This window comes from Ostrea edulis, chromosome 9, assembly GCF_947568905.1.
Source record: "Ostrea edulis chromosome 9, xbOstEdul1.1, whole genome shotgun sequence".
In the NCBI taxonomy this organism is placed as follows: Eukaryota; Metazoa; Mollusca; class Bivalvia; order Ostreida; family Ostreidae; genus Ostrea; species Ostrea edulis.
In genome coordinates this window covers 44,258,471-44,283,470 of record NC_079172.1, presented here as the reverse complement: position 1 = coordinate 44,283,470, position 25,000 = coordinate 44,258,471, and the positions used below count along the sequence as shown (strand labels likewise).

Here is a 25,000-nt window from a genome sequence, read left to right as displayed (position 1 = left end):
TCTTGAGAACTCTTTGGATAACAGACATCAAACTTGTACATTGGTTTCCCCTAAGAAGTAGATGTCTCCTATAAATTTTGGGGTTGCATTCAGTTGTTATGGGTCGAACTGGACATGGTAAATATTGTCTGCTCGATATCTTAAGAACCCTTTGCTTAACAGGTATCAAGTTTAGTACACTGGTTCTACATAGAAGTAGGTTGGCTCCTATTGATTTTGAGGTCAATGGTTAAACTACTCTGGACATAAATATTGTCCCCCCAGTATCTTGAGGAACCCTTTTTTGACAAACATCAAACTTGGTACACCATTGCCCCTTAAAGAGTAGATGGCCCTGTTCAGTTTTCATGTCACAAGGCCGTGACTCAAATGAATGGTTATTTGGAATTGTCTGCTCAGTATCTTGAGAGATGAAACTTAATATTATAGTTGCCTTTGAATATTGCACAACCCATTTTTCACTATCACGTACTACAGACATTCTAAATGTGAAGTTCATCCTTTTCAAGATTGCAATATGGAGGGGGGGGGGGGGGGGTATATGTTTCTAAAACATTTCTTCTATGTCAAAACCAACATGTGTCTTTGGTTTGGTTGTATCATTTCATTATAACTTGAGGAACATGTCAGTTGTGAGTTTATTGCAAAAACAAATATTGTCAGTTAGTTTATTAGGCCTCCTGCATAAAGATGTACATCGGAGCATCTCTGTAAAGTTTCTGAAAGGATAAGCAGGTTAAATGTGACAAACAGTACAACCATTTGATTTCATAATGATTGTGAGAATGGATTAATTTTCAATTCCATATTTAAGCTCAGCCATAATTTAGTGTTCTTGCTTCTATTCCAAATGCAGTAAAATAATCCTGCGTAAATAAGTAAATGTGTATGTTTATAACCGTGAAGACAATGCTCCCACAGTGATTTTACATAAAATTAGACTTTACTGTAAATGATATACAGGTGACTCTCGATGGCTCGAACTTCGATCTCTCAAAGTTCTCAATCTCTCAAAGTTCTCAATCTCTCGAAGTGAAATCATGGTCCCGATTTTTTTCTATATATAACAAAGCAAATTTACGTTCGATCTCTTGAACATTCTCGATCTCTCGAAGTGAAGTTGGATCCTGTAAAACACATTTCATTGTTTTTCACTCTCGATCTCTCGAAGTGGTGGTAGCGTATACCCACCATTACACAAGCCTGTAATAATTTCCGCCTGGGCCTAATTACCTGGATTTTGTTGAATGCAGGAGGTGTAATTAGGTGTTTACATAGTTGAAACATCACTGGTGCTTCTTTGTGGAGGTGACACACTTGAGTATATAATTGGCTAATTGGTCAGTTTACACCTTGCACTGGGGTTTTGAGTGGTGATGATTAAAATTATATATAGGGCCTAATCTGACTATGAATGAAATCTAGAATTTGTTTTGATGTGACAACGAAAGAGTAAGTTTTATACATAATTTAGAGATCTACAGACTGTTAAATTTCTCGAGTTTTTGTTCTTTGTGTAAAGTTACTCTAAAACGTTGTTTTACTCATTCGTTAGAATTTTTGTTTTGGGTAAAGCGACATAACATTGTGCTCTGTTTAATTTGCGGTAGTAAAGCGTCATTTGAACTTGGTTTTGTATGCCTATCTAAACATGATTAAAGAACAAATAAATACATAAACTTTGGTATGTTTTTATTAATGCAAAATGAGGTTTTTTTATTTTGATATCAAAGTACCTGACGAATATGAAGGAAAACATGTCAAAACGATATCATATGATGTTGTCGGTATACATTTCCAGTTACTGTAAAATCTTAACCATACTGGCGGACCTTCAATTTCCGAATTTCGATCTCTCAAACTCTCGATTTCTTGAAGTTTTATCAAGGTCCCTTGAACTTCGAGTTATCGAGAGTCACCTGTAGTAGCATTGTTGAAACAGCCATCTTTTTTTTCTATCTTTCAGGACACAATGGTGGAATACTTAGAGAAAGCTTGCAGATCTATGGAGCTGGCTGAAAGATATGAAGTCCTAGGGGACATTTATAAACTTATCATTCCTATTTATGAATACTCAAGAGACTTTGATGTGAGTTGAGGATTAGTTTTAAGACATTTTAAACTGAGCAATGGACTGTAACAAACAAAATGAGTCAAAGATGATTGACATACATATGAATGCTACACTAATTTACCTTAAAACTTGCAGTTTCTGTGTATTCAGTGATCACAAGGATTTATTATATTCTTTTTCAGAAACTGGCTAGTTCATTTGACAGTTTATCAAAGGCATACACAAAGGTTGTGGATGTAACTGCTTCAGGGAAGAGGCTGCTGGGAAAATTTTTCCGTATTGCCTTTTTTGGGGTACACTATCATTTAACATTGTTAGACTTTGAATGTTAAGAAGTTCAAAAGAAAAGTAAACTTTGGCAGCTTTCTTGGTTCACAATCACATTTTGCTTTAGTTCACCATGGTTTTTGGGGATTTTCAGTCTTCATATTTTGTGGAAGAAGATGGGAAAGAGTACATATACAAAGAACCAAAAGTTACAAGTTTGCCTGAGATCTGTGAAAGACTGAAAGCCCTGTACAGTGAGAAGTATGGGAGAGACACCGTAAAACTCATTATGGATTCTAAAAAGGTGACCAGTCATTTGTCATCCTGGAAATTACACTTTTAAAAACTTGAATTCCCTCTAAAAATAATGTATGGTTACATTTTACAAGATGGCTTTGTTCTTGGTCAAAAAGAAAGCTGAAGAATATTATCTAGAGGGTAGGCTGGTAAAGATGAACACTGTGAATTGATCTGATTCCACATAGCAGATATTAGGTACTAGTATATATCATAAAGGACTTTGCTGTTATGCAGGTAAACCCAGCTGAACTGGACCAGAAGTTTGCCTACATACAGGTAACACATGTCACACCTTACTTTGAGGAGAAAGAACTACAGAAGAGAATTACTGAGTTTGAGAGGAACAACAACATCAAGAGGTTTATGTTTGAGACACCATTCACAAAGAATGACAAAGCTAGGGGAGAAATCCAAGAGCAGTATAAACGTAGAACCATTCTACTTAGTAAGTATAGCCCAGAGTCTCAGTATAAACGTAGAACCATTCTACTTAGTAAGTATAGCCCAGAGTCTCAGTATAAACGTAGAACCATTCTACTTAGTAAGTATAGCCCAGAGTCTCGGTATAAACGTAGAACCATTCTACTTAGTAAGTATAGCCCAGAGTCTCAGTATAAACGTAGAACCATTCTACTTAGTAAGTATAGCCCAGAGTCTCAGTATAAACGTAGAACCATTCTACTTAGTAAGTATAGCCCAGAGTCTCAGTATAAACGTAGAACCATTCTACTTTGTAAGTATAGCCCAGTGTCTCGCGGTATTGTGCTAATTTCATGTAGTATAAACGTAGAACCATTCTACTTAGTAAGTATAGCCCAGTGTCTCGCGGTATTGTGCTAATTTCATGTAGTATAAATGTAGAACCATTCTACTTAGTAAGTATAGCCCAGAGTCTCGCGGTATTGTGCTAATTTCATGTAGGTGTTTTCTATGGAAACATTTTAGTATACTAACCTTTTGTGTTATTTGTTATGTTAACAAAAGTACATCATTTACTCAACCGACACAGTAAAAATAATGTCAATGTTTTTCCTTTAAAATCAGGGAAAATATGGTGTGCAACTTCGGATTGCTTCATGTTAGTTGAAATTGAAGAGTGTCATTGTGTCATGCTACCTCATCAAATCAATCTGTAGAGTGCAAAAAGTGACGTGATTCAATAATTTTTACAAGATGCTTGGTTCTCTTCTTCCCTTTGAACTGTTATAATAAAAAACATATTACATGGAAAATTCAGCTCGTATGATTGGTGCCCTGCTTACTTTTTTATGCTGTGAGTTTATAAGTAATAAATGAATGATTTTTTGGTACCAAAATATTATTTTTGGACATTTGTCTACGTTCAGATACTGAAATTTCTTATTTTCAATTAATTTATTTTATTTTTTTTTTTTTTTTTTTTTTTTTTTTTACAAAAGAATAAATATTTTAAAATATCTAACTTGTACCTAAATGATTTATCATATTCAATTTTGCATAAGAAATAAAACCCAAGTCCAATCTGAATTTTCGAAAATATATCTTTTTAATTTTTACCATTCTGACTTTCCATATATCTTTTCAGCCATTGGCACAAATCATGTACATGTACATTCTAAACAACGAAATAACCAGACAATATTTTGGAAATGATTCTTAGGGGTTGGACTTGGAATTAACCAAATAACGTATATTTTCCAAATACCTTTCTAGTCCAATCTTAGAAAAATGTGAATTATGCTGTATTTGAACTTATTTTGTTGAAACTTACCAGTAACATAAAATTGAAAATATTTTGTGTGACACAATAATGTGATTTGATAACCTGCTGTAAAAGAAGCGTTGCACTTGCATAATAGACAAAAAATAGCAGGATACAATGTGACGCATGATACGTACGGTGAAAATCAAGTATAATTGTGTGGTAGTTTCTTGTGGGAAAGGGATGGTAAAGGGTATATGAAAGTAGAAACTGCTCGTTAAACTAAAGAATTACTGAAGTAACTGAATATTTTGTTGTAATATTAAATCTATCTTTCAATTTACAGCCTCCCACAGCTTTCCATACATGAAGAAGAGGATAGAAATTGTGAAGAAGACAGATACAGTATTACAGCCTATTGAGGTGGCCATTGACGAGATGCAGAATAAAGTGGTGGATATTAGAGAGGTGGTGAATCTGTCTCGGCCCGATCTCAAGAAACTGCAGCTCAAACTCCAGGGTTCTGTCAGTACTCAGGTAAATGTGAAGTTACAAAATAATGCTGTGGAGCACACGCACAGCCATCAGTACAAAGATGGTGCAGGAATTGAATTACAGTTAATGCTGATTAACAACCGCCATTTGTAAAGAACTTGGGACGTTATTGGCCAAAACCGGCCGTTCTTCAGAAATAGACCATACCTTGTAGAGGCTGTTCCTGTAAACAAGACATATAGGGGGGGGGGGGGGGTGAGTGAAAATTAGGGTGACCACCCATAGAAGTTATTTTAGTACGCTCCTATCCACCCATAGAGGCAAATAATGAAGCCTTATAGGCACCTATAGAAGCAAATTAATTTATTTGAAAAGTAGATTTTAAAATATTTCCAAATCTGGATTTTTTTTATTCTTCCCCCCCCCCCCCCCCCCCCATCATACAGCACAAAATACTTTTTCATCATATCAACTTTATTTCTGCTACAATTGACATATTTCATACAGACAGCAGCAAGACTATAGCACGATTTCATGACTGCTTCATTTCGCTTATTCATGTATATCCATAACATTTACTTGCATGTTTATTCATAGTGCTTTAACACAGATCAGACCCCATCATTTCCCCACAAGCATTATACTATCAGCAAAGGAATGACTCTTCCATTCGATGTGGCATGACCTCTTGCAATTTTTGTGAACCCGTCTAGTATCACCCAATAAGAACAATTATTATCTACTCTTATTTCATTGCCATTACTTACCCTTTAAAGACCCAGTTCATGACTGTACGATGATGTGCGAAAAATGCACCTATATGTCTGTGTTATTAGCATTAAGTTATATGCATTATGTTTAAAGTAGTTCCATCCTCCTGTGAATTCATATGATTTTGCAAAATCGGTGATTTATTTACATGTAGATTTATGCATGATCAGTTTTCATTAAATTTTTTATCAAGTCCATTATGCAATAAATTTCCTTCATTTTTCACAACAACAAAAAATGTATTTTTTGTAAAGGAACAGTTTCATGAATTTATTATGAATACTATCATATCATTATATCCAGTTTTTGTGAAATTTTGATAATACTGTTTAAGGAAAATTGCAATTTTCTGACATTAATATATGATTCTGTTTATGTATGTCTCATGTCTTAAAAAGTTTGATGACCTATATATTTCATTTGATAATTTTAACTCAAAAATATTGAAATTAATATATTTTCTATACTTTTATTAGATAATAATGCGAGTATGCAGTTACCGTAAAATACATATAATAAAGATATCTACATCCTAACTAGCTAGGTCAAGGCTTACATGTGTAGTGATATAATGCAGAAAAAACAATACAATATTGTTTTTTATCATACCATGATTTTAACATAAGCTGTAATATTTAATAGATGAACATGCGACCTGTAACCTACTAATTACACCCTCATTACATTTTTAGCTCTTCTGAGCCGAAGGCTCAAAGAGCTAATGCAATGGCCATTTGTGCGGTGTGCGTAAACTTTTTAGAAAAAGGGCTATAACTCAAGAACCCCTTGGCCAATTTTTTTCAAATTTGTTACAGGGTATCATTGGCCCAAGGGCTTTCATACATATTAAATAGAAGGATGTGACCCTTTAACAAGGGGAGATAATCAGGAAAATACAAACAAAAGTAGTGGTTGCTAAAAAATCTTCTTCTCAAGAACCACTGGGCAGATTATCACTAAACTTACACATAAGGATGAGGATATGTTGTAGATTAAAAATTGTTCAAGGCATTACCCTGGGGCAAAGGGCGTGGTCTCAAGGTCACTTCAAAGTTGACCTAAATTTATATTTCCTTAAATCTTTGATATTTTAGTCATTATAAGGACTAGGATCATCAAATTTTGACAGTTGATGCATCTTAGGACCTTGTGTCAAGTTGTCTCAAAAGTAGGTCACGGTGACCTACTTTTTGAATTTTGCAGGTATTTATTTTAAAATTAATTTTGATGCATATCTTGGACACTTTGAAGCCTATGATCATCAAAACTTGTCAGTTGGTGGATCATGGGACCTTGAAATGCGTCAACTGAAAAATAGGTCACCGTGACCTACTTTCTGAATTTTATGGCTTATCATTTATAGATATATTTTAAGTTGTTATTTCAAATACCGAGAGGTTTAGAATCATCAAATCTTGTAAGTTGATGCATCTTGAGGCCTTGAAACATATTTATAAAAAAGTAGGTCACAGTGACCTACTTTTTGAATTTTGGAGATATTCAATTTTCACATTTTCAATTTTAGATGCATATTTTGGGCACTGTAAAACCTAGGATCATCAAACTTTGTCAGTTGATGCGTCTTCAGTCTTCAGTTTGTGTCGACCAAAAAGTAGGTCACCGTGACCTACTTTTGGTATTTGACAGCTAAATTACTATATTTCAGACACTATTTGACCTACAATCATCAAACTTTGTCAGTTGATGCATCTTGAGTCTTCGGAGTGTATCGACCAAAAAGTAGGTCACTGTGACCTACTTTTGGCATTTGACAGTTATATTTATATATTTCAGTCACTAATTGACCTACAATCATCAAACTTTGACAGTTGATGCATCTTGAGTCTACGGAGTGTGTCGACCAAAAAGTAGGTCACCTTGACCTACTTTTGGAATTTGACGGCTATATTTATATATTTCAGATACTATTTGACCTACAGTCATCAAACTTTGTCAGTTGATGGGTCTTGCATGTTCGGAGTTCGCTGACCAAAAAGTAGGTCACCATGACCTACGATTGGAACCATGACCTACGATTGGAATTTGACAGCTATATTTCAATATTCAGATACTAATTGGCTTAAAATCATCAAACTTTGTCAGTTGATATTTCTTGGGTTCTCAAAATGTGTAAACCAAAAAGTAGGTCACATTGACCTACTTTTTTTGAATTCTTAGGATTTAACTAAAGATTTAGAATACTAAGAGGCTAAGAATAGAAATGGTGGGGTTGTACAATTTATCAGAAGAGCGATTCTAGGCCCTTGGGCCTCTTGTTTCACAATGCCTCTCTTTGCATTACAGTAGCATTTTGTTTCCAAGGAAAATGGTATTTAAAACATAAATTCATATAAAAAAAAAAAAAATAACGATTCCTGCATTTATTCTTTTATAAAATTCATATCATTTGCAGCCAACGACAGACACCATATAGATATTGAAAAAAGAATATTAATGCAAAATGTAAATCTGGTTGTCACATGCAAAAGTGTTTGTTTTTAATAAAGTTTATTCATATTATTTTATTTCAAATCGACAGATTCTGCTAAACAACCCAACTTGGTATACAACCATGTTGTCATAATAAAATATTACGTCATTTTCATGTAAATGCACGGATAAAGATTACGTCCTAGTTGCGTAAAGGATGTGATTACACATAATATGAAAGTTGAAAAAAATGAAGAAGGAAAAATCATGGTGGTAAATAACGTCTCTTGATTGTTCTTAGGAAATGTGGTGGTATAACAAATTTGGTGATGTCTAGCTTAGCCGCAGATCGTTTGATCAGACATTTTCATTTATTGAACACCTGGTGGTATATTGAGAATGGGGATAAATGGATTCATGATAGTGTTTGAGAATTAACTTTATAATGAAAGTGTATGGCTTTCTCTGGTTTATGTACAATTCTGTCTGAAGAACTCTGGGAAAGATAGAAACTATGGTATCCATTATTTGTCTATCAAATAATTTGAGAGAAATATCCATTACTAATGAAGTCGTACGTCATCCAACACACACTTTTCCTTGAGTTAGTTTGACCCCAAGATCACATTGTGAGCAACATTACACTTTGATAGGTACATGTACAGTGGAGCCTCGTTAATCCGGACACTTTGGTTCCCAGCAAAATCGTCCGGATAAATGAAGCGTCCGGATAATTGAATCGCATATTTTCTACCTTTGCATAAGTAACCAATATGTGCCTACTTTATTGATGCATAGTGAATTAAACACATTCTATCATTGGATTTAACCATTTGCATTAGTGAATAAATTACGATAATGTTAACATTTACATGTATTTCAAAACACTAAAATTGTAAGTGTTCAGTGTATTTGCCTGTGCCTACATTGTACATACATATGATCCCTACAAATAACATACAAAACTGTGTACCGTATGCACTAAAACAAATAATGAAGCACTTTATGTAACTATAAGTAAATAAATCATTAGTAACTAACATAATCATTTACACTTCAAACATTTCATCACACTTTTACTTCTTAAAGAGGCCGGTAATTTCCATCTGTCACGATTCACGGGTTCGGCGGTCTTTTAAAACAATCTTCATCGTCCAAACTTGATATAAGAATTTCGTGATTATCATGTCAGTTGACAACATTCTTTAACCAAAATTCAATCTACCAGAGTTTATATTTCTTATTCTATAATTATCCAAGACAATATTGGGAGAACAAAATCATTTAAGCTCGTAATATCAAGACCTACTACTGCTTTGATCTAGTCACGTGCACCTATTATTTTCATGATGCGATAATAACGGAACAAAACTCGGGTGAAACTAACATTACAGGTACATACAGAATTTAATTGTCATTTTCCTTAAAATGGTAATTTTCTCACTTCTACCCAGAGTTTAAAAATTTGAAAGCAATAAAGCTCTACAACATCGTAACAAGAATCACTCGTGCACAGGTACATTCTACATGCGTGACATTCTAAACATTAAAAACTTACTACATATACCTGTGCATGAACATACATGTATATTTCACGCCAATCAACAGTATAAAATCCAGAATCTAGAAGTATAATCTACACTCTTTAGATTTGAATAAGCCGATATCAATTTACGAATCAGTACAACTGATATGTGTAGCAGTTAAAAAAATATCATTAAGGCATGATGTTTAATTTATTAATACTATTAGGGTATTGATCAAGACTATAAAATGATATGCTACAGATTTATTTACAAAATTCAACACTACACGCAATACAGATCTTATGTGCGAAAATTGGCAATACAATGTCTCGATCGGCACGTGCTATCTAATGGACTTATCATCACACACCACCTAATTGGAGGGAGGTGTTGACAGGGTACAGGTAATCGCTTCATTTAGACAGTTTGGCTTGTTTTCTTTATAATTTACGCCTTGCTAAAATTGTCCGACACAGACCTTCCCTAAACAAAATTACCGTCCGGATTAACGGTACAATTTTCAATGCATTATAACATTTTGTAGTAAAAAGTGACCGTCCGGAACGCGAATTTCCGGATTAATGATGCAAAATAATGCATAAAAATTCTGTTCCCTAGAAAAATCGTCCGGAAGGTGAAGCGTCCGGATTAATGGCATCCGGATTACCGAGGCTCCACTGTAATTCATTTAATTTGTTCAGTCAAGACCTAAAAGTGTCTGACTTAGTCAATGAGGACTTCATATGTTGTAGTAATTTGCTCACTGTGGTGGTTAGGTTTATCTACATGTGATGATTATATTAAAATATATTTATTCTTCAGGTAAATGCAGGTCCAATGGCATATGCCCAAGCATTCCTGACAAAGGACAAAATAATGAAATTTCCACTGGATAAAACTGACACCCTAAAGGCAATATTCAAGTACGTATGAATATTTTGAAGAAAAAAAAACTTTACTGATTTTGCAGGCCCGATGTAATTTGAAATGATTTGGATGTACATTGTAGGGACTTTGTGTACGTGTGTTCCGATGCATTAGAACTCAATGGTACACTTATAACAACAGAGCAGAAGGAGTACCACGAGTCTCTGTCTGCAGGATACCAAGAGATAGTGGAGAAACTATCCGAGATGTTCGGAGAAAAGGTAACACGTTTTGTTTGCTCTTCATCTATTTCTTTGCATGCTGATTGTAAAAAAAAAATTCATGTTAAATAGAATGTTATTTAAACCACTTTCTATTTATAATGCATAAATATATATATATATTGTTTTGATTTTGCTTAATAGCTTTATTTCTTTCATAAGTGAATCCTGTAGAGTTTGCTTTATAAAGTTGTAGTAACCATATATACTCGCATGTAAGTCGACCCACGTATTAGTTGGTGATTGTAATTTCGGAGTATTGTTTAGTAATTTGACATAAGTTGGACTAGATTTTTAGGTCATGTGGGTGACCTACATGTATTGCTATTGGTCTGTATCTGCCATTGTTTGACATCTGTCATATGTCAACAACTGAATATTTTTAACTTCTTGATAACTACCATTCCAATTTTTTAAAGATTTGGTATGAAGGAAGGGGGGCATAAATTGTAAATTTCAGGACTTCTGCACCCCAGGGACCATAGGCTGTGTTAGCGAGAGTGTAGAATTATCTCTAGTCAATGTGGCTAATTGGGTCCAATTTTCATTAGCCACATTTCATTTTCATTAGCCACACTAATTTCGGAGAAAAAAAAGAAATTTTTAAATATGGTTCAAAGATTTTTATTTGCAAAGTACACTGAAACACATACAGGTTCTCATCACCATCTGAGGATTGTCAAAAATAAAAAAAGGTAAAAAATAGTGAAAACACATGGTAAAATTATGATACATGATTTCAAGACGGAAACCTGGTCACAGTGTTTGTAAGAAAAGAGTTGGTCACAATTTTATGCAGAGTACTCTAACAAATTTTCTAACAAAATACCATTTACTATTAGATTCTCTACTATATTGCCTAACCCCTAGACCTTAATCCGCGACTGGTATAAAGCATATAAAGTGAGTGCATTGTAATGTCATTAATACTCCTTCAATTTTCGGAAATAATTATATCAATGATAATGTAACATTAAAGGAGAAAATGTAGAGACCCTTCCAACCGGAAATGAATTCGAACCCAAGATTGTCCGCACACCATATACCCATGGTTTGCTGCATGTGTACAAATTAAATCCTCTTTCCAAAATGAATGTTCCATTCCATATGTTCTCTAATTATCAATTATGGTGACGTTTTCATATGAGTGAAAGATTCTCGAGTGGGACATTAAACAATCTACAATCAATCAGTTGATCACGGTTCACGTTTTTTTTCAAGAATGGCGCCATTTTGTTACTCAACAGTTGATACGGCACGTTCCAATTATCACTCCCGTCCTCACCCGTCACTTTCTGTAAGTCATTCGTCAAACTTGACTGATTCCGTCATCATGTATTTAAATGGTATTATATTAGGGTTTCCGAATGACGGAAACATTAAAAGAAAAAGTCGAGATTAGGAATTTGAAGTACAAAACAGAAATGAAAGTAAAAAAATATCACTCGCCAAAGTGGCGAGTTAGGCATGAAATTACCTCACCACATGCAGTTTACTTTTGCCATTGGCGAAGTTGCGATCAGCTAGCGCTAACACAGATAGGGCAGGGCAAAAACTGCCAGAAATGAACTAATTTTCAAAAATCTTCTTTACAACCACACATCTGTAAGTTAAAACTGAATGCATATCATGTAGAGCAGGAAGGCCTCAACCAAAATTATAAATTTCATGATCCCCGGGGTAGGGGTTATATTAACTCCAGAGCAGGGCCAATCTTGGCATATATAGTGTATGTGTGTAAAACACTTAAAAACCATCTTATTCAATGCTATTGATACAAAATTAAAACTTAATAGATATTTAGAAGGCACTGATAGCCCTTTACCAAAATTGTAAATTTCATAATCCCAAGGGTAGGGGTTTTAGTTGCAAGGTTGGCCATCATCATCATAGTGATTATTGTATTTATCATTTGAAAGACCTCTTAAAGGACTAAGACCATGTTTATCAAAATTCGGCCTAACGTCCAAAGTGAATAATTTTTTGTTAGAAATATTCTCTAACATGTTCTTGTCCTATAATGTACTGGTTTTTATATGTAGAGTTCGTGAAAGAACACTATTTTTAGGTTTACATTACTAGTATAAATCCTATAATTTGCTCTACTTTTTAAGATTGCGTCATACAACGTCGCTATATATTATTAGAAGTGGTAACGTATTGTAAAACATAATTATGCAATGAGCGGTTTAATATATAATAAGATCTTGAAAAAGAAATTTTCTTTCAAAATACGCAATAAGGTTATTTTACTTATAGCCCGAATGGCACACCATATTTTTCAATCCTTCATTCGGCCATTTTCACACGCCGCGCCGTTAGCCTGTTTGTGCTGTTCGTGGAAGTTGCAGAGGATGTACTCATCGCATTTCAACGTAAGTTTTAGAAATATGAATATACTTCACCTCTACTCGTTAAACTGTATAACCAAATAGGTGTACCAATTGCTCTTAAAAATAATAAACAAGTCGCGTGGAACGAATAGTATGGTGCGCCTGTGGTGTGTTGACAAACACGTAATATTCACGCATTGGGCTGTTGGAAATCCCACAACAAATCTGTTAACTGTTGTCAACATATATTTATTGTTTATCTATTATAATTATATATTGTTAAGATTTAAAATTGTATGTATATCAGCTGATCAGAAAAATCAGCTGTTTCACGATCATGCCATTTTCAATTCCAAGTGCATGACCTTCTCGGGTCTATTTGAATTTTCTTACATGATGTTTGACTCACTTCACACTTTGAACTTTCCATGTATCATTGTATGGTCTAAAAAGTATTTGTATAGGTTAAAGAGACATATAATTGTATATAGATGTATATTTCCATAATGGTATATGTCTCTGGGGTAACATGTAGGCCTGTGGGGGGTTATAGGTTGAATAATTTTCGAATGATTTGGTATTCTAGTATTCTACTATGTTTAAACTTAACTTAGTGATTATTTAGTAATCAAATAAAAGTTATATGATGAATCGATACATTTCTTCAATTTACTGTAAACAAAAACTGTTTCTGTGGTTTGGAATCTGTCTGGTATTAGTGCATAATAAATAACTTCATAAGTCAATAAATATATTCTTGTTGTAGTGATGACATTTGCAAAATCTGTGAGAATAGAAAAAAATGTGTTAGGGTCAACAGAAATTTTTAATTAGGGTAGGTCGGGAAAGTGGAAACCAATTAACATATATATATTTTTTGGCCTTACGCGGAAACATGGATTAGAAAAGTCGGAATGATTTTTACATTCAATAATTTTTAAATACTTAAAAGCACCATTAAGCCAGGAAAATCATAAGAACAGTTTGGTTTTATAATTTAAATATGCCTTATTTCAAGATAAATTGTAAACATGTCAAACTTAATTTCAACAATTACACTTACAACTTACATGCCTGCATTGGGATTAGATATAGAATCACTCAGAGAATGTTGAATTTCATGGGTACTACCATGATTTAAGCATATATTTTTTTGTTAGCTTATCTCCTTTATATTATTGAATATTAAATTTTTCCATACATCTACCACAAGAAAGAGCATGAAAGATAAAAATATTTTGTGAATTTGCTGATAATTGTGAAGTAAGATACATGTAATATATCAACATTAGCTACAACAAAAATTATTAGATGGGGAATCAAATTCAAATGAAATGTTTGTGTATATAATTATTTATGCAGAAATGTACATGTAGCTAAACTGTCCTCTATTGTTTAGTTGGAGACATGTCAATCTCCCACCGAATACATAAATGTAATTTTTCTGAATTCTGTATCAATGAAAATACATGAGGGCATGAAAATACAACTTTTATATGAATATTATAATACAGGGGTTCGTGTTTGCCCAACTATCTATTTTGTATTGCTTTTAGGAGTTATGAGATTGATCACTGTTTGTTATCTTCACCTTTCATTTATGATATAGTTTTGATAATGATATAATACTGGAGTAATTTGAATTTCAGGATGATATAATATGTACAGCAAAAATTGATGGCAAGGGTGACATGAATCAGATTGACAAGAATCCATATTCCTACTCCTCAATAATGCTATCATCACTGCCATCAGATTTATCAATGATAGTGGCATCAGTGACACATGCGGATAAGTGTTGGACATCACTGAAGGAATAGCTTCCTTGTTGTGCCTGCCAATAGCAAGGTACCAGATTATACAGCAGTTATGTGGAAACAGATTCCCACAATAGGGGGACCAGATTGACACCTACATTGTACAGTATCAGGCAGTTATATCAGAACTGGAAAAACTGGATCCAAACAAGACTATATTGCTTGGAAGAAACATGTCGACTCTGAAGTTTAACCCTTATTAACCCATGGCACTTCTATGTCATTTGAAATATACCTGTGGAGGTTTTTAAAGTGGTTTTTTTTTTTGGGGGGGGTTGGGTTATTATTTGGAAGAATTCATATTTGATGATTCAAATGAAAATCTGCATGTTGAATTATGAATGTCATAATGTACTTTTTGAATGATGAAAAGTGTAGAGTCAAAAGTTATCAAATTGTCAAAAACACTGGTCAGGTCTGAATTCATCATCTTGGACACCTTGCATTTGGAATTATGATCTCTATGAAGAAATGCTGAAAATCTTGCAAAAGAGGAAATGACAAGTTGGGGTCCAAGGCACTTGCATATATGCATGAGAAGGTGTTCTATCCAGGCTTGAGGTCAATTACATAGCAATGTAACGCCTTACATTACCTAGAAAATTTCACATTACCATTACTCCTATTTTGAAATATAATGTATTACATTACTTGAGAGTGAATTTACATTACACATTTACATAACATACTGTCAGATATTAGAGAAATGGCAGAAAAATTATTTCTGTATTATGATTTTTAATTATACATTAACATAAGTACACAAAATATTCAGCAATGTTAGGAAACATATCTATTAAGTTATTCATTGCATTTGATTGTCATCAATGTTTCAAATGCTTCAGTCAATCACTAATAAAATGAATTATTCTAAATCTTCGAAATATCATCAAATATTTGAAGTAGTGTAAATGTAATGAAAAATAATTTTTAGTACAGTATGCATTACATTACCATTACTTGTAATGCAAAAATGGTCCATTACACCCCCATTACATTGAAACTGGTTGTCATTTAATTACCATTACCCCAGGCCTGGTTCTGTTGAGAGGTATTGAAATTCTCTGTAGAGACTTTGTCTCAGGAAGTGGCCGAGATTGGTGGTGACAATTTTGTTGGATGTGAATTTACTGACACACATGTCTACACTTGCTACACAATATAGCATGTGGTGGTTTCAACAAGAAAGTTCTTACTCTGCAGGAAATGACGAATAGCTAATGGATTCACATTTTTTCTGACTTTTCTTCTGTACATTAGATGCATTGGAAAAACTTTCCTTTCCATTATCTTTTGCTGGTTCATTCTTTGAAATAAAATCAAGTCCGAAAATAAAGTATTTTGGTTTGGGTTTTTTCAATGAATTTTAAAAAATGTAATCTGTAATCCTTGCATATTTTGTTGGTGTTCTGTGATTGCTATTTTTATTTGTATTCGGGTATAATTTCATCTTCAGTGTCTTGAAAGAAATTAATTTTTCAATAACGCCAAGAAAAATGTAGTTAACAGTATTATTAAAAAAAAAAAAAATATTGACACGGGTAGGATTTGAACCCGGATCTCCCGATCGAAGGACGGGCTCTCTACCACTAAGCCACGACATCTCTGACGTCACACGCTTAAAAATCCTTCATATGTTTACTTGCCCTAGTTAACGTTATACTTTCGATATATCTGCAATAGTTTTAGTTATATCAATGCATGTTCTATAAATTCTTTTCATTTTGATCTTAGTAATTCTGTTGGTGTCGTCTAAATAAAAACTTTCTATAGCATTGAAGGTCCGATTTGTTTACGCATCAAAATTCTCTAGCTTTTAGAATTCCTGCACAAACTTATGATAAAAACACCACATAGGGGTGTATTCTGCATGGAAATGATGTAGACTCCACATAAGTATGTTGTTTTAATTTTTCAAAGCAACATAATTAATAAAATACCCACAACTCTCACAAAAATAAATAATTCCGGATTGCTCTCGATTTAATTCAAAGTTGATATTCATGAACAGCACACCTTTCGATCCAAAAAATCGTTCGTGCAAAATTTATTTGTATTGATAGATTTTGATAGACTACAGTCAGTTTCTGGATCGAAGGTCGTGTTTTATATGAATTATATGACTAAATTTGAAAAAAGTGGAGATTTCTGCAGAAAACCAGACCGATACCGGTTTTGTCTTGCATAGAATTCCACAAGCTGACGTTTTGGCGGGGAAATCTTGGCACGTCGCGATGGTATAAAGATTATATTATCAAATGATAACAATTTTATTTCAATTCATTCTGCTTTATTTTTTAACACACCACAGGGCCGATATAGCTAAACATGGTCTTAGTCCTTTTGCTGATTCTGTATAAAAAGTAAATGCATATTTAGGGAAAGCAGAAAGGGATGTACCAAATTGTGAATTTTGCAACCTCATGGTTCTTACTCTAGGATGGTTCCAAAATAATTATATAGTGTTAATATAACATTATAATGCGAAGTCTTTCCTGAGTATGGGCACTTTTGTGGGCGTTTGTGTTTTATACTGCTGCTGAATATTAGAATTTAGCTTAGATATGCAGAATAGAAAAATTATTATAGATTTCATAGCCTTTGGGATTAGTGATACTCATAATTGGTATTCAAGTTACTGATAAGGCCTTTGGGCCTCTTTGTTTATTAAATTGTCAACTTAATACAGTTTTTCAAGTAAGAGTTGTGTTTCTTTGTTGTATATATTTCCTAAATCTTTATTACACATCAAACACGCATTTAGAACAACAACATGTATATTAAACTATTCCTTTAGGAATAACAAAAGATTAAAGAGTACTTTTTATGTTTTTATTTAACTTTTAAGTATACACAGTTTCTTTTTCCGCTAGTATATATTTCATTAAAACACCATTGTGATGAGTACTCGAAATTGTTATTTTGCGATTCAAGCTTTCATTTTTATTGATTTGTTACTGGTTAAACTGACAGTAATGCATGAAAAATTACGCCAAATGTCGCAAGTTTTGCAACAACAAAATTTTAAGGCAGTAACATCCAGCTATAAATTGGATGTAGACTTGATTCCCAACGAACCAACTTACATGCGAGTATTTATATACGTCACTTGAGAAATGTTTATATACATTGTATATCATTGTGAAACATTCTGCATTATATATAATACATGTATTGCCTCTCATGAAGTTAACATTGTTACAGTTTTATATATGAATGGTAAGGAGTGCTATGATACCATAATAGACTTACTATATTCTTTAGTTCCACTGTGTGCTGATGATAGTGTAACATTGCCTTATAACAGTCACTGTGAAAGCTTCTATAACACAATGAGCAATATTAAAACTTAAAACTATAACTTATTTCATACTAGTAACTCTTTCACAAATTCAATATCTGAATTATTTATGAAGTGTGAAAAATGTGCATTTTGGGAGAACAAAAGTATAATATTAAGTTACATGCATCATTATATGATTAATTGTCCCCTGACATTATTTGGGGTGTGCATGGCCTGTTAATTGCCCAAGAATGCATAATGTGCATTACATCCTTGGCATTTAGAGTAAGCTCAGCATGATTATTAATTATGCTAGATAGGGTATTTTTGGCTTCATGCATGGACAGTATAACATGTTGGAGCAGTGACTCAGACTAGCATTGATGAGAACAGTTTTGCACCAGATGCTGGTTTGGTCATAATCACACTATTTATAGTGAATAATCAAGGAACCGATTAAAATTTAAAATTTTGTTGTCAATAAATCCCCTTCCTTTTCAATATTTGTATAGCAATTATTATGACTAGGAAAAAATATGATATCAAAATTAATAATAAAGTGATGTGAAATTTAGTAGTTTCCAATTTCACATGCACATTCTGTCTATATCCTTATGACAACCATACCAAATCTGTGTAGACTCGATAAGTTTTTTTTTTTTTAAATTAATCTATACGTATTTTTCTCTCTTAAATTTTCTTAACAAGTCTCTTTTAATTAACTTTGCTTACAATTTAAATTAATCATTGAGTATAACTTTGTGTCAAGACCTTTCCAACAGTGTTATAGTTCACCACCTTGTGATCTTGAAATTGACCATCAGCCCATTTATTGAGACCTTGACACTTCTATTCAGTGAATGTAAACTTTGTACCAAGGCCTTTTAAAGTTCATTTATTTTCACTCACACCATCCATCAGTGGTACATGAGGTACAATAAATAAAAAAAGATAACGGTATAAGTAATAAGAATATTGACCACTACATTCATGATCTGTACCATCTCCTGGAGCACTTACATTTCACTAACACATGATACTCAACTTTATTTAGTTCCTGAAAACTTCTTAAAGTAATAATATCATCTTACACTAAATCTTCAAATTCATTAGCACTGAATTTCAATGCTATGAATGTTCTACTTGTATTAAGATACTGTCTTCATATAGCAACTTTCATCTTCACATTTACAACCTAATACCTTATTGTTTATACTCCCCAATAATTGAAGTTGGGGGAGGGTATGCTGGAATCAGTCTGTCTTGCTGTCTGTAGACGGTGTTCAGGAAGACTCTAAAATATGTATATATGTTTAAATGTTTAAATTATATTTCTTTTGTCAATTATGCATTCCGGGGCCCTTGATTGGTCAATAAAATATCTTGTATATACATGTATATTTTCTTTATTCACCATATTAAGATGTGCACCTGATATTTTCATCACAATTGGACAATTTTCCAGGTGTTTTTTTCTCTCAACATTTTGTTTTAGATTTTGTAAGGACATGTTTGTTTACAGAGACTAGTACTGCACAAGTTTAGGATAGGGTATAATGGAATCAGTGTGTTGTGCTGTCCATCTGTCTGTGCATGGACACAGTTTTATCCTGACATTTTCTAAGAAGCTCTTGCTTAGATTTTCTGGAAAAATCATACTATGATTATTGATAAATGATGAGGTCCAATGAATTTAATGCATCCTACAACTTGTATTCAAGTAAATCATGAATGATTTTGAAACCCGATCATAAGAAGGGATAGTATCAGTCCGTTTGGGACAGGACTATAGTTTTACTTCGTGAATTTTTATTAATTTTGTTTATTCTATTTTGTTTATTTATTATATGCTTTATCCATTTTAATTCTTAAAACACTAGATTTCAAGGATTTCAAAGGGTTCTATGTCAGTATCACAGGTAACAGTTCCCTATAATATTTGTAATATATGTATAGAAACACTGAATGGCACAGAATTACATTCACTGCAACCATATAAACTTTACATTCCTATTTCAGTTGACTTTATTGTTAGCATTTATAGCAGAATCACCTCAGCACCTCTTAAACCAATCCAACACCTATATCTTTTTCTCCTAACATTTTTTATATTTATAAAACACCAAGGAACTTGAGAAGACCTGAAATGATTTTACATGTGTATTATTAATGCCATAGTCAACAGCACTGGGCTCTTTAATGACACAGGAAGTCTTGTATTCAGTTCATTCATTCAACAATGGCAGCATGTCTTGATTAGCATGCTATCTTAAATATACTGGACAGTTATGTTTCATTTATCACTTTGTTGGTGCAATATAATCTTGAGTAAAATTTGATGAAACAATGAGTTTCCTTTATTAATACTTTTATCAGTTGTCAAAGATGTTATCATAACAGTATCAGATTTATGTTAAACGGAATTGTGGAATATAATTTCTTTTTGATACAGATACAATTACAAGTACAAAGATTTGTAAGGAGGATTTCCATTTTTGTGTTACAGATATTTCCTGGAGAGCAAGGATTCACACCACGGGGTTCAACTGTGTTCAACATTGTCAGTGCCACCTCTGATTTTAGCTCAGCTTAGATACACGCCTTTTGAGATCTTATTCCAGTTGAGGACTGGACTAACCAATGAGCTATCTTGTGATGGACTTTACATGGCATTGCTTTGAAGAAGATGCTTCGGTTGGCTTTGTTTATGAAAGCAGTTTTTTGTAAGATGTGCATATACATGCATAGAAAAAGAACTCTTTGTAATTGTGAAATTCATATCATTTTTGTTCATTTGGGTACATTTCTTTATGTTAATTGTTATGAATTAAAGAATATATGTAATTTTCAATTTTACATGTAATGTGAATGTAAGCTTTTTAGAGGTTTGAATGTTGTAAACTTGTATGTATGTTTCCTGTCCTGGGAAATTTGATACTGATGATGTATAATATTTACATGAATACTGGTAAAGTCGTGTAAATGTCAGATTTTCATTTGGTTTAGTTGTGCAAATATTTTGCATTTCTGGTTTGTACATTTTTTCATGATTGATTTATAGTTTTCTATGCAATTGTTAAATATGCACTTAAATTTCACTTATATTCATCGATTGTAGGTTTTTTTTTCAGTAAAGAGCAACTGCAAGTGGCAGTGTGGAACTATTATTTAGGGTTAGCCCACTCTTACCAAATGTTTGCAAATGTAGAAACATGTCAGAAGAATAGATGAAATATCCTAGGTCAGTATTAACTTTCAATTTCAAACTAACAATTCAGAATTTTCTTTGAAATTCACATCAAATATCACTGCATAATTTGCTAAAATTACATGTATTGATGTGTATAAGTGTCACAATTGATACAAACATCCTTTCAGAAAATCTTTGGTAATTGCCATCTTATTGCAAATATTTCATACAAAAATGTAAATTTTTGCAGGAATCAATGACTATTAGCTAGGATGTTATTTTAAAAGCTCGATTTATGTGTAACCCAGAGGTTAGATTTTATCACTGTAATATACTGTGCTATTGTTTCCCCAAGTGTGCAACTTTTCACACATTAACGATCAAACAATTTTACTGGCTCATTCTTTTCAAAAGACAGATCTGTTATTTGCATGTGATAGCAATTTTCAGCCACGTTTTAAAGGATGACTGTTTGGGAGCATATCGGTGCAGGGAGAGAGGTGTGAATTTTCTTTTCTTTTTTTCAGGCTTATATAATATTACACATATGGCAGTGTTTATTTCAGGAACATTTTGCACTGGGTGACTCTATCAATTCGAATCAATATGATTAAGCTTTAATATGATGTAACAATGTTTTATCATGTTATTTTATATCCCGGTCTCTTTAGAAGTAAAAATTGATTGTATTGTAAAAAGAAAGCACATGACAGTTTATAACGCTACAGATATTGAAGTATGGATAATCTATAGTGAAAATTCTATTTATGTATTGACAAAAATTGCTGTTATGTATAAATAATCAGTTATTTTATAGGGTAATATAACATACAGGATTTATCCACTTCACAGAATATTATCATTGTAAGTTTACATATTTATATCTCTATAGAATCTCCAGAACTACATATTTTATGGCATTATCTATATTTTGTCCTCTCTAAACTAATGGGGTTTAATTCAATAGCATTCTAAACATGAGACTACTAAACACCGAATGTTATTTGAGAACATTTGTAAGCTATCAAAGTCGCTTGATCTTTGTGCATCATTTTGATATAATGCCTTTTAATCTGTATTGACTGTGATATTTGTGATATATATATATATTTTTTTTTTTTTTTTTTTGCTTTAGTGGGCAGTGTATAGCATACACATGTAATATTATTATGTACTTGTTTGAAAATGTACTTTATGAAACACTTAATCAAGTAAAATTATGAAACTGGTATTTGTGTTTTACATGTATCTCAGTAGGAAGACTTTAGGGAAGTCCAATCTCTCACATTGAATTCTGTTTAATTTTTTCAAGATCGTGAATCATATTGCAAATTTTTCTACACAAACACATGTTTGTGGTTTTAGGTAATGAACTACACCATGCAGTTTACCGAGTACATTGGTACTTGTACTGCATGTTCCTATCACTGGGTTTGAGATGTATATAAAACCTTGGGCAGATATAGTGGTATTAAAAGCACCCCAATATTAGAACTGTATGATCATGTAGTGGAGTGTTTGAACATGTTTAATGAGTCAAATCAAAGGTTGAAGGTTTGAGTTACTCGGCTGACCTGTTACTATGTGTTCTTTGTCTATTGTGCATAAACAATTGAACATTTTTAACTTTTTGATAATTACCATTCCAATTCTTTGGACGCAAGATGTAAATTTTAGAACTCCTGCACCTCTGGAGTGGGGCAAAATCTGACCATTTTTCAAAAATGACATCACAGCCTACGACTCTACATTCGAGGATTCGTGTACTAAGGCTAGGTGGTTGTACAGGCTCGCTCATCCCAACTCTGGAGGATAACCTCAAACAATAATTGAGTATTCCCTCTCTATCATTCACACATTTTTAGCTCACCTGAGCTAAGTGAGCTTTTCAGATCAAAACATTCCATTGTCTGTCATTGTTGTAAACTTTTCACATTTTCATCTTCTCCAAAACCACTTGGCGAATCTCAACCAAACTTGGCTCAAATCATCCATGGTGAAGGGAATTCAAGTTTGTTCAAATAAGAGGCAACACCCTTTTCCAAGGGGAGATAATATCGAAAATTTAAAAATCTCCAGAACTAGGCAGGCCAATTTCAATCAAACTTAATTGATACAAATTAGCCTTGGGTGAAGGAGTTCAAGTTTGTTGAAATGAAGGGTCATGCCTCCTTCAAAGGGGAGATAATTGCAAAAATAATGTGGGATCATTTAAAATTCTCAGGAACCACTGGGCCAGAAAAGTTCATATTTACATGGAAGGTTCCTGACATAGTGCAGATTCAGTTTTGTTAAAATCAAAGTATGATTATTTCAAGAAGATTAAGGATGTTGGAAGCAAAAAATAATTGTCAGGATTAGAACTTTGCAAAATTAAAACCTGTAAAATGCTTGTACTAGATGTGTTAGTTCCTTTTCACAGCGGGTTACATCATGAAACAGTCAAGGTCATTTGAACTTTGTCCAAGTTATGAAAGAAAATTAACATTATTCATTTATAGATTGATAGCAGGTTGCTTTTCACCAAAAAAAAAAATAAATGTAAAGTCAATTTGGACAAAGATAGCAATAGGTCCGACTGAAAAAATATATAAGTTTTTTTTGTCCATCAATCTGAAAGTAAATTGTATATCTGAAAACATTTTTTTAGCAGTACTGGGTAATCTTGTTTAATGACTCGCTAATTCAAGTGTACCATGATTAATAAAATTATGTATATGTAACTCAAAGCGGGGGAAAATGTAGCAGTCAATATAAGAGGGAACTTATACGGCCTCGCTAGTGAGCTAACTTTTCTTGATCACGCAAGTTAAGCAACGGTGAACGTGATCAGCACTTGGTTGTGCGACTGCTACAGTAACATATTACACAACTATTATTCCCAAAGCCAGAATACGTCCACAATGAGCATTTAAAGATTTACAGAGGGAAAAAAATTCCTCTCAAGAACCACAAAGGTAGTCTTTTTAGCACAGATGAACCGAACTTTATGGCATCTTTTAAAAATCCTCTTCTCTGCAAGAACCACTGGTCCAATTTCAATCAAACTTAACACAAAGCATGCTTAGGTAAAGGGAATTCAAGTTTGTTCAAATGAAGTGCCATACTGCCTCTATAGGGGAGATAATCAAGAAAAGGCAAAAATAGGGTGGGCCGGGCATTTATAACCACTGGGCTAGAATAGTTGATATTAATTTACATGAAAGGTTCCTGATATAGTATAGATTCAAGTTTTTTTCAAATCATGGCCCCTGGGGGTACGATGGGGCCATCATAGGAGATCAAAGTATTGCAAAGGCACATGTGGGATGCAAGCATCTCTAGGTAGTGCAGATTCAAGTTTGTTGAAATTGTGGTAACAATTAAGGGGTTGTGTAGGGCTACAATAGGGGATCAAAGTTTTACATGGGCATATTATATAATATAAATCTTTTGAAAAAAAACAGGACCATAATTACCCATATTGATATACAAATTTTACATCCCCAGGTTTAGTGCAGGTTGCGGGACCGTGTGTGCAGGACTCAAAACCGTGGTTTGCGATGATGAGTCCATGCACAGTGTAGATGGACTCGTGATGGGACCATAAAGTGGATTTTAATGTTTTACATGGGAAAATTCAAATCAATATGCAGATAATCCTTATTGTTTTAAATTAGCAGATCAGTATGGTCAAGGTCACTAC

At 33.3% G+C, this 25,000-nt stretch overlaps 1 protein-coding gene and 1 long non-coding RNA gene across 26 annotated transcripts in view; both read left to right on the top strand.

Annotated features, from left to right (window-relative positions):
• The window catches only part of LOC125657522 (dedicator of cytokinesis protein 9-like), a 98,186-nt gene extending 75,640 nt beyond the window's left edge, over window positions 1-22,546 (top strand). For 20 of the 25 annotated variants that reach the window (XM_056149325.1, XM_048888145.2, XM_056149324.1 and 17 more), the window contains 9 exons: window positions 1,967-2,089; window positions 2,257-2,367; window positions 2,496-2,645; window positions 2,876-3,086; window positions 4,669-4,859; window positions 10,367-10,467; window positions 10,554-10,692; window positions 20,006-20,044; window positions 20,632-22,546. In XM_056149325.1, the coding sequence (XP_056005300.1) occupies window positions 1,967-2,089; window positions 2,257-2,367; window positions 2,496-2,645; window positions 2,876-3,086; window positions 4,669-4,859; window positions 10,367-10,467; window positions 10,554-10,692; window positions 20,006-20,044; window positions 20,632-20,718 (1,152 nt within the window). In that variant the 3' untranslated portion in view covers window positions 20,719-22,546. Of the gene's footprint in view, window positions 1-1,966; window positions 2,090-2,256; window positions 2,368-2,495; window positions 2,646-2,875; window positions 3,087-4,668; window positions 4,860-10,366; window positions 10,468-10,553; window positions 10,693-18,046 lie in introns of those variants that run through there. The other 5 variants (XM_056149326.1, XM_048888143.2, XM_048888140.2 and 2 more) reach the window with 3 other exon arrangements.
• Window positions 12,622-16,178, top strand: LOC125674657 (uncharacterized). The gene is made up of 2 exons (XR_008798580.1): window positions 12,622-13,067; window positions 14,675-16,178. It is a non-coding gene; the product is annotated as an uncharacterized LOC125674657 (long non-coding RNA).
• Window positions 22,547-25,000: the final 2,454 nt, after the last annotated feature.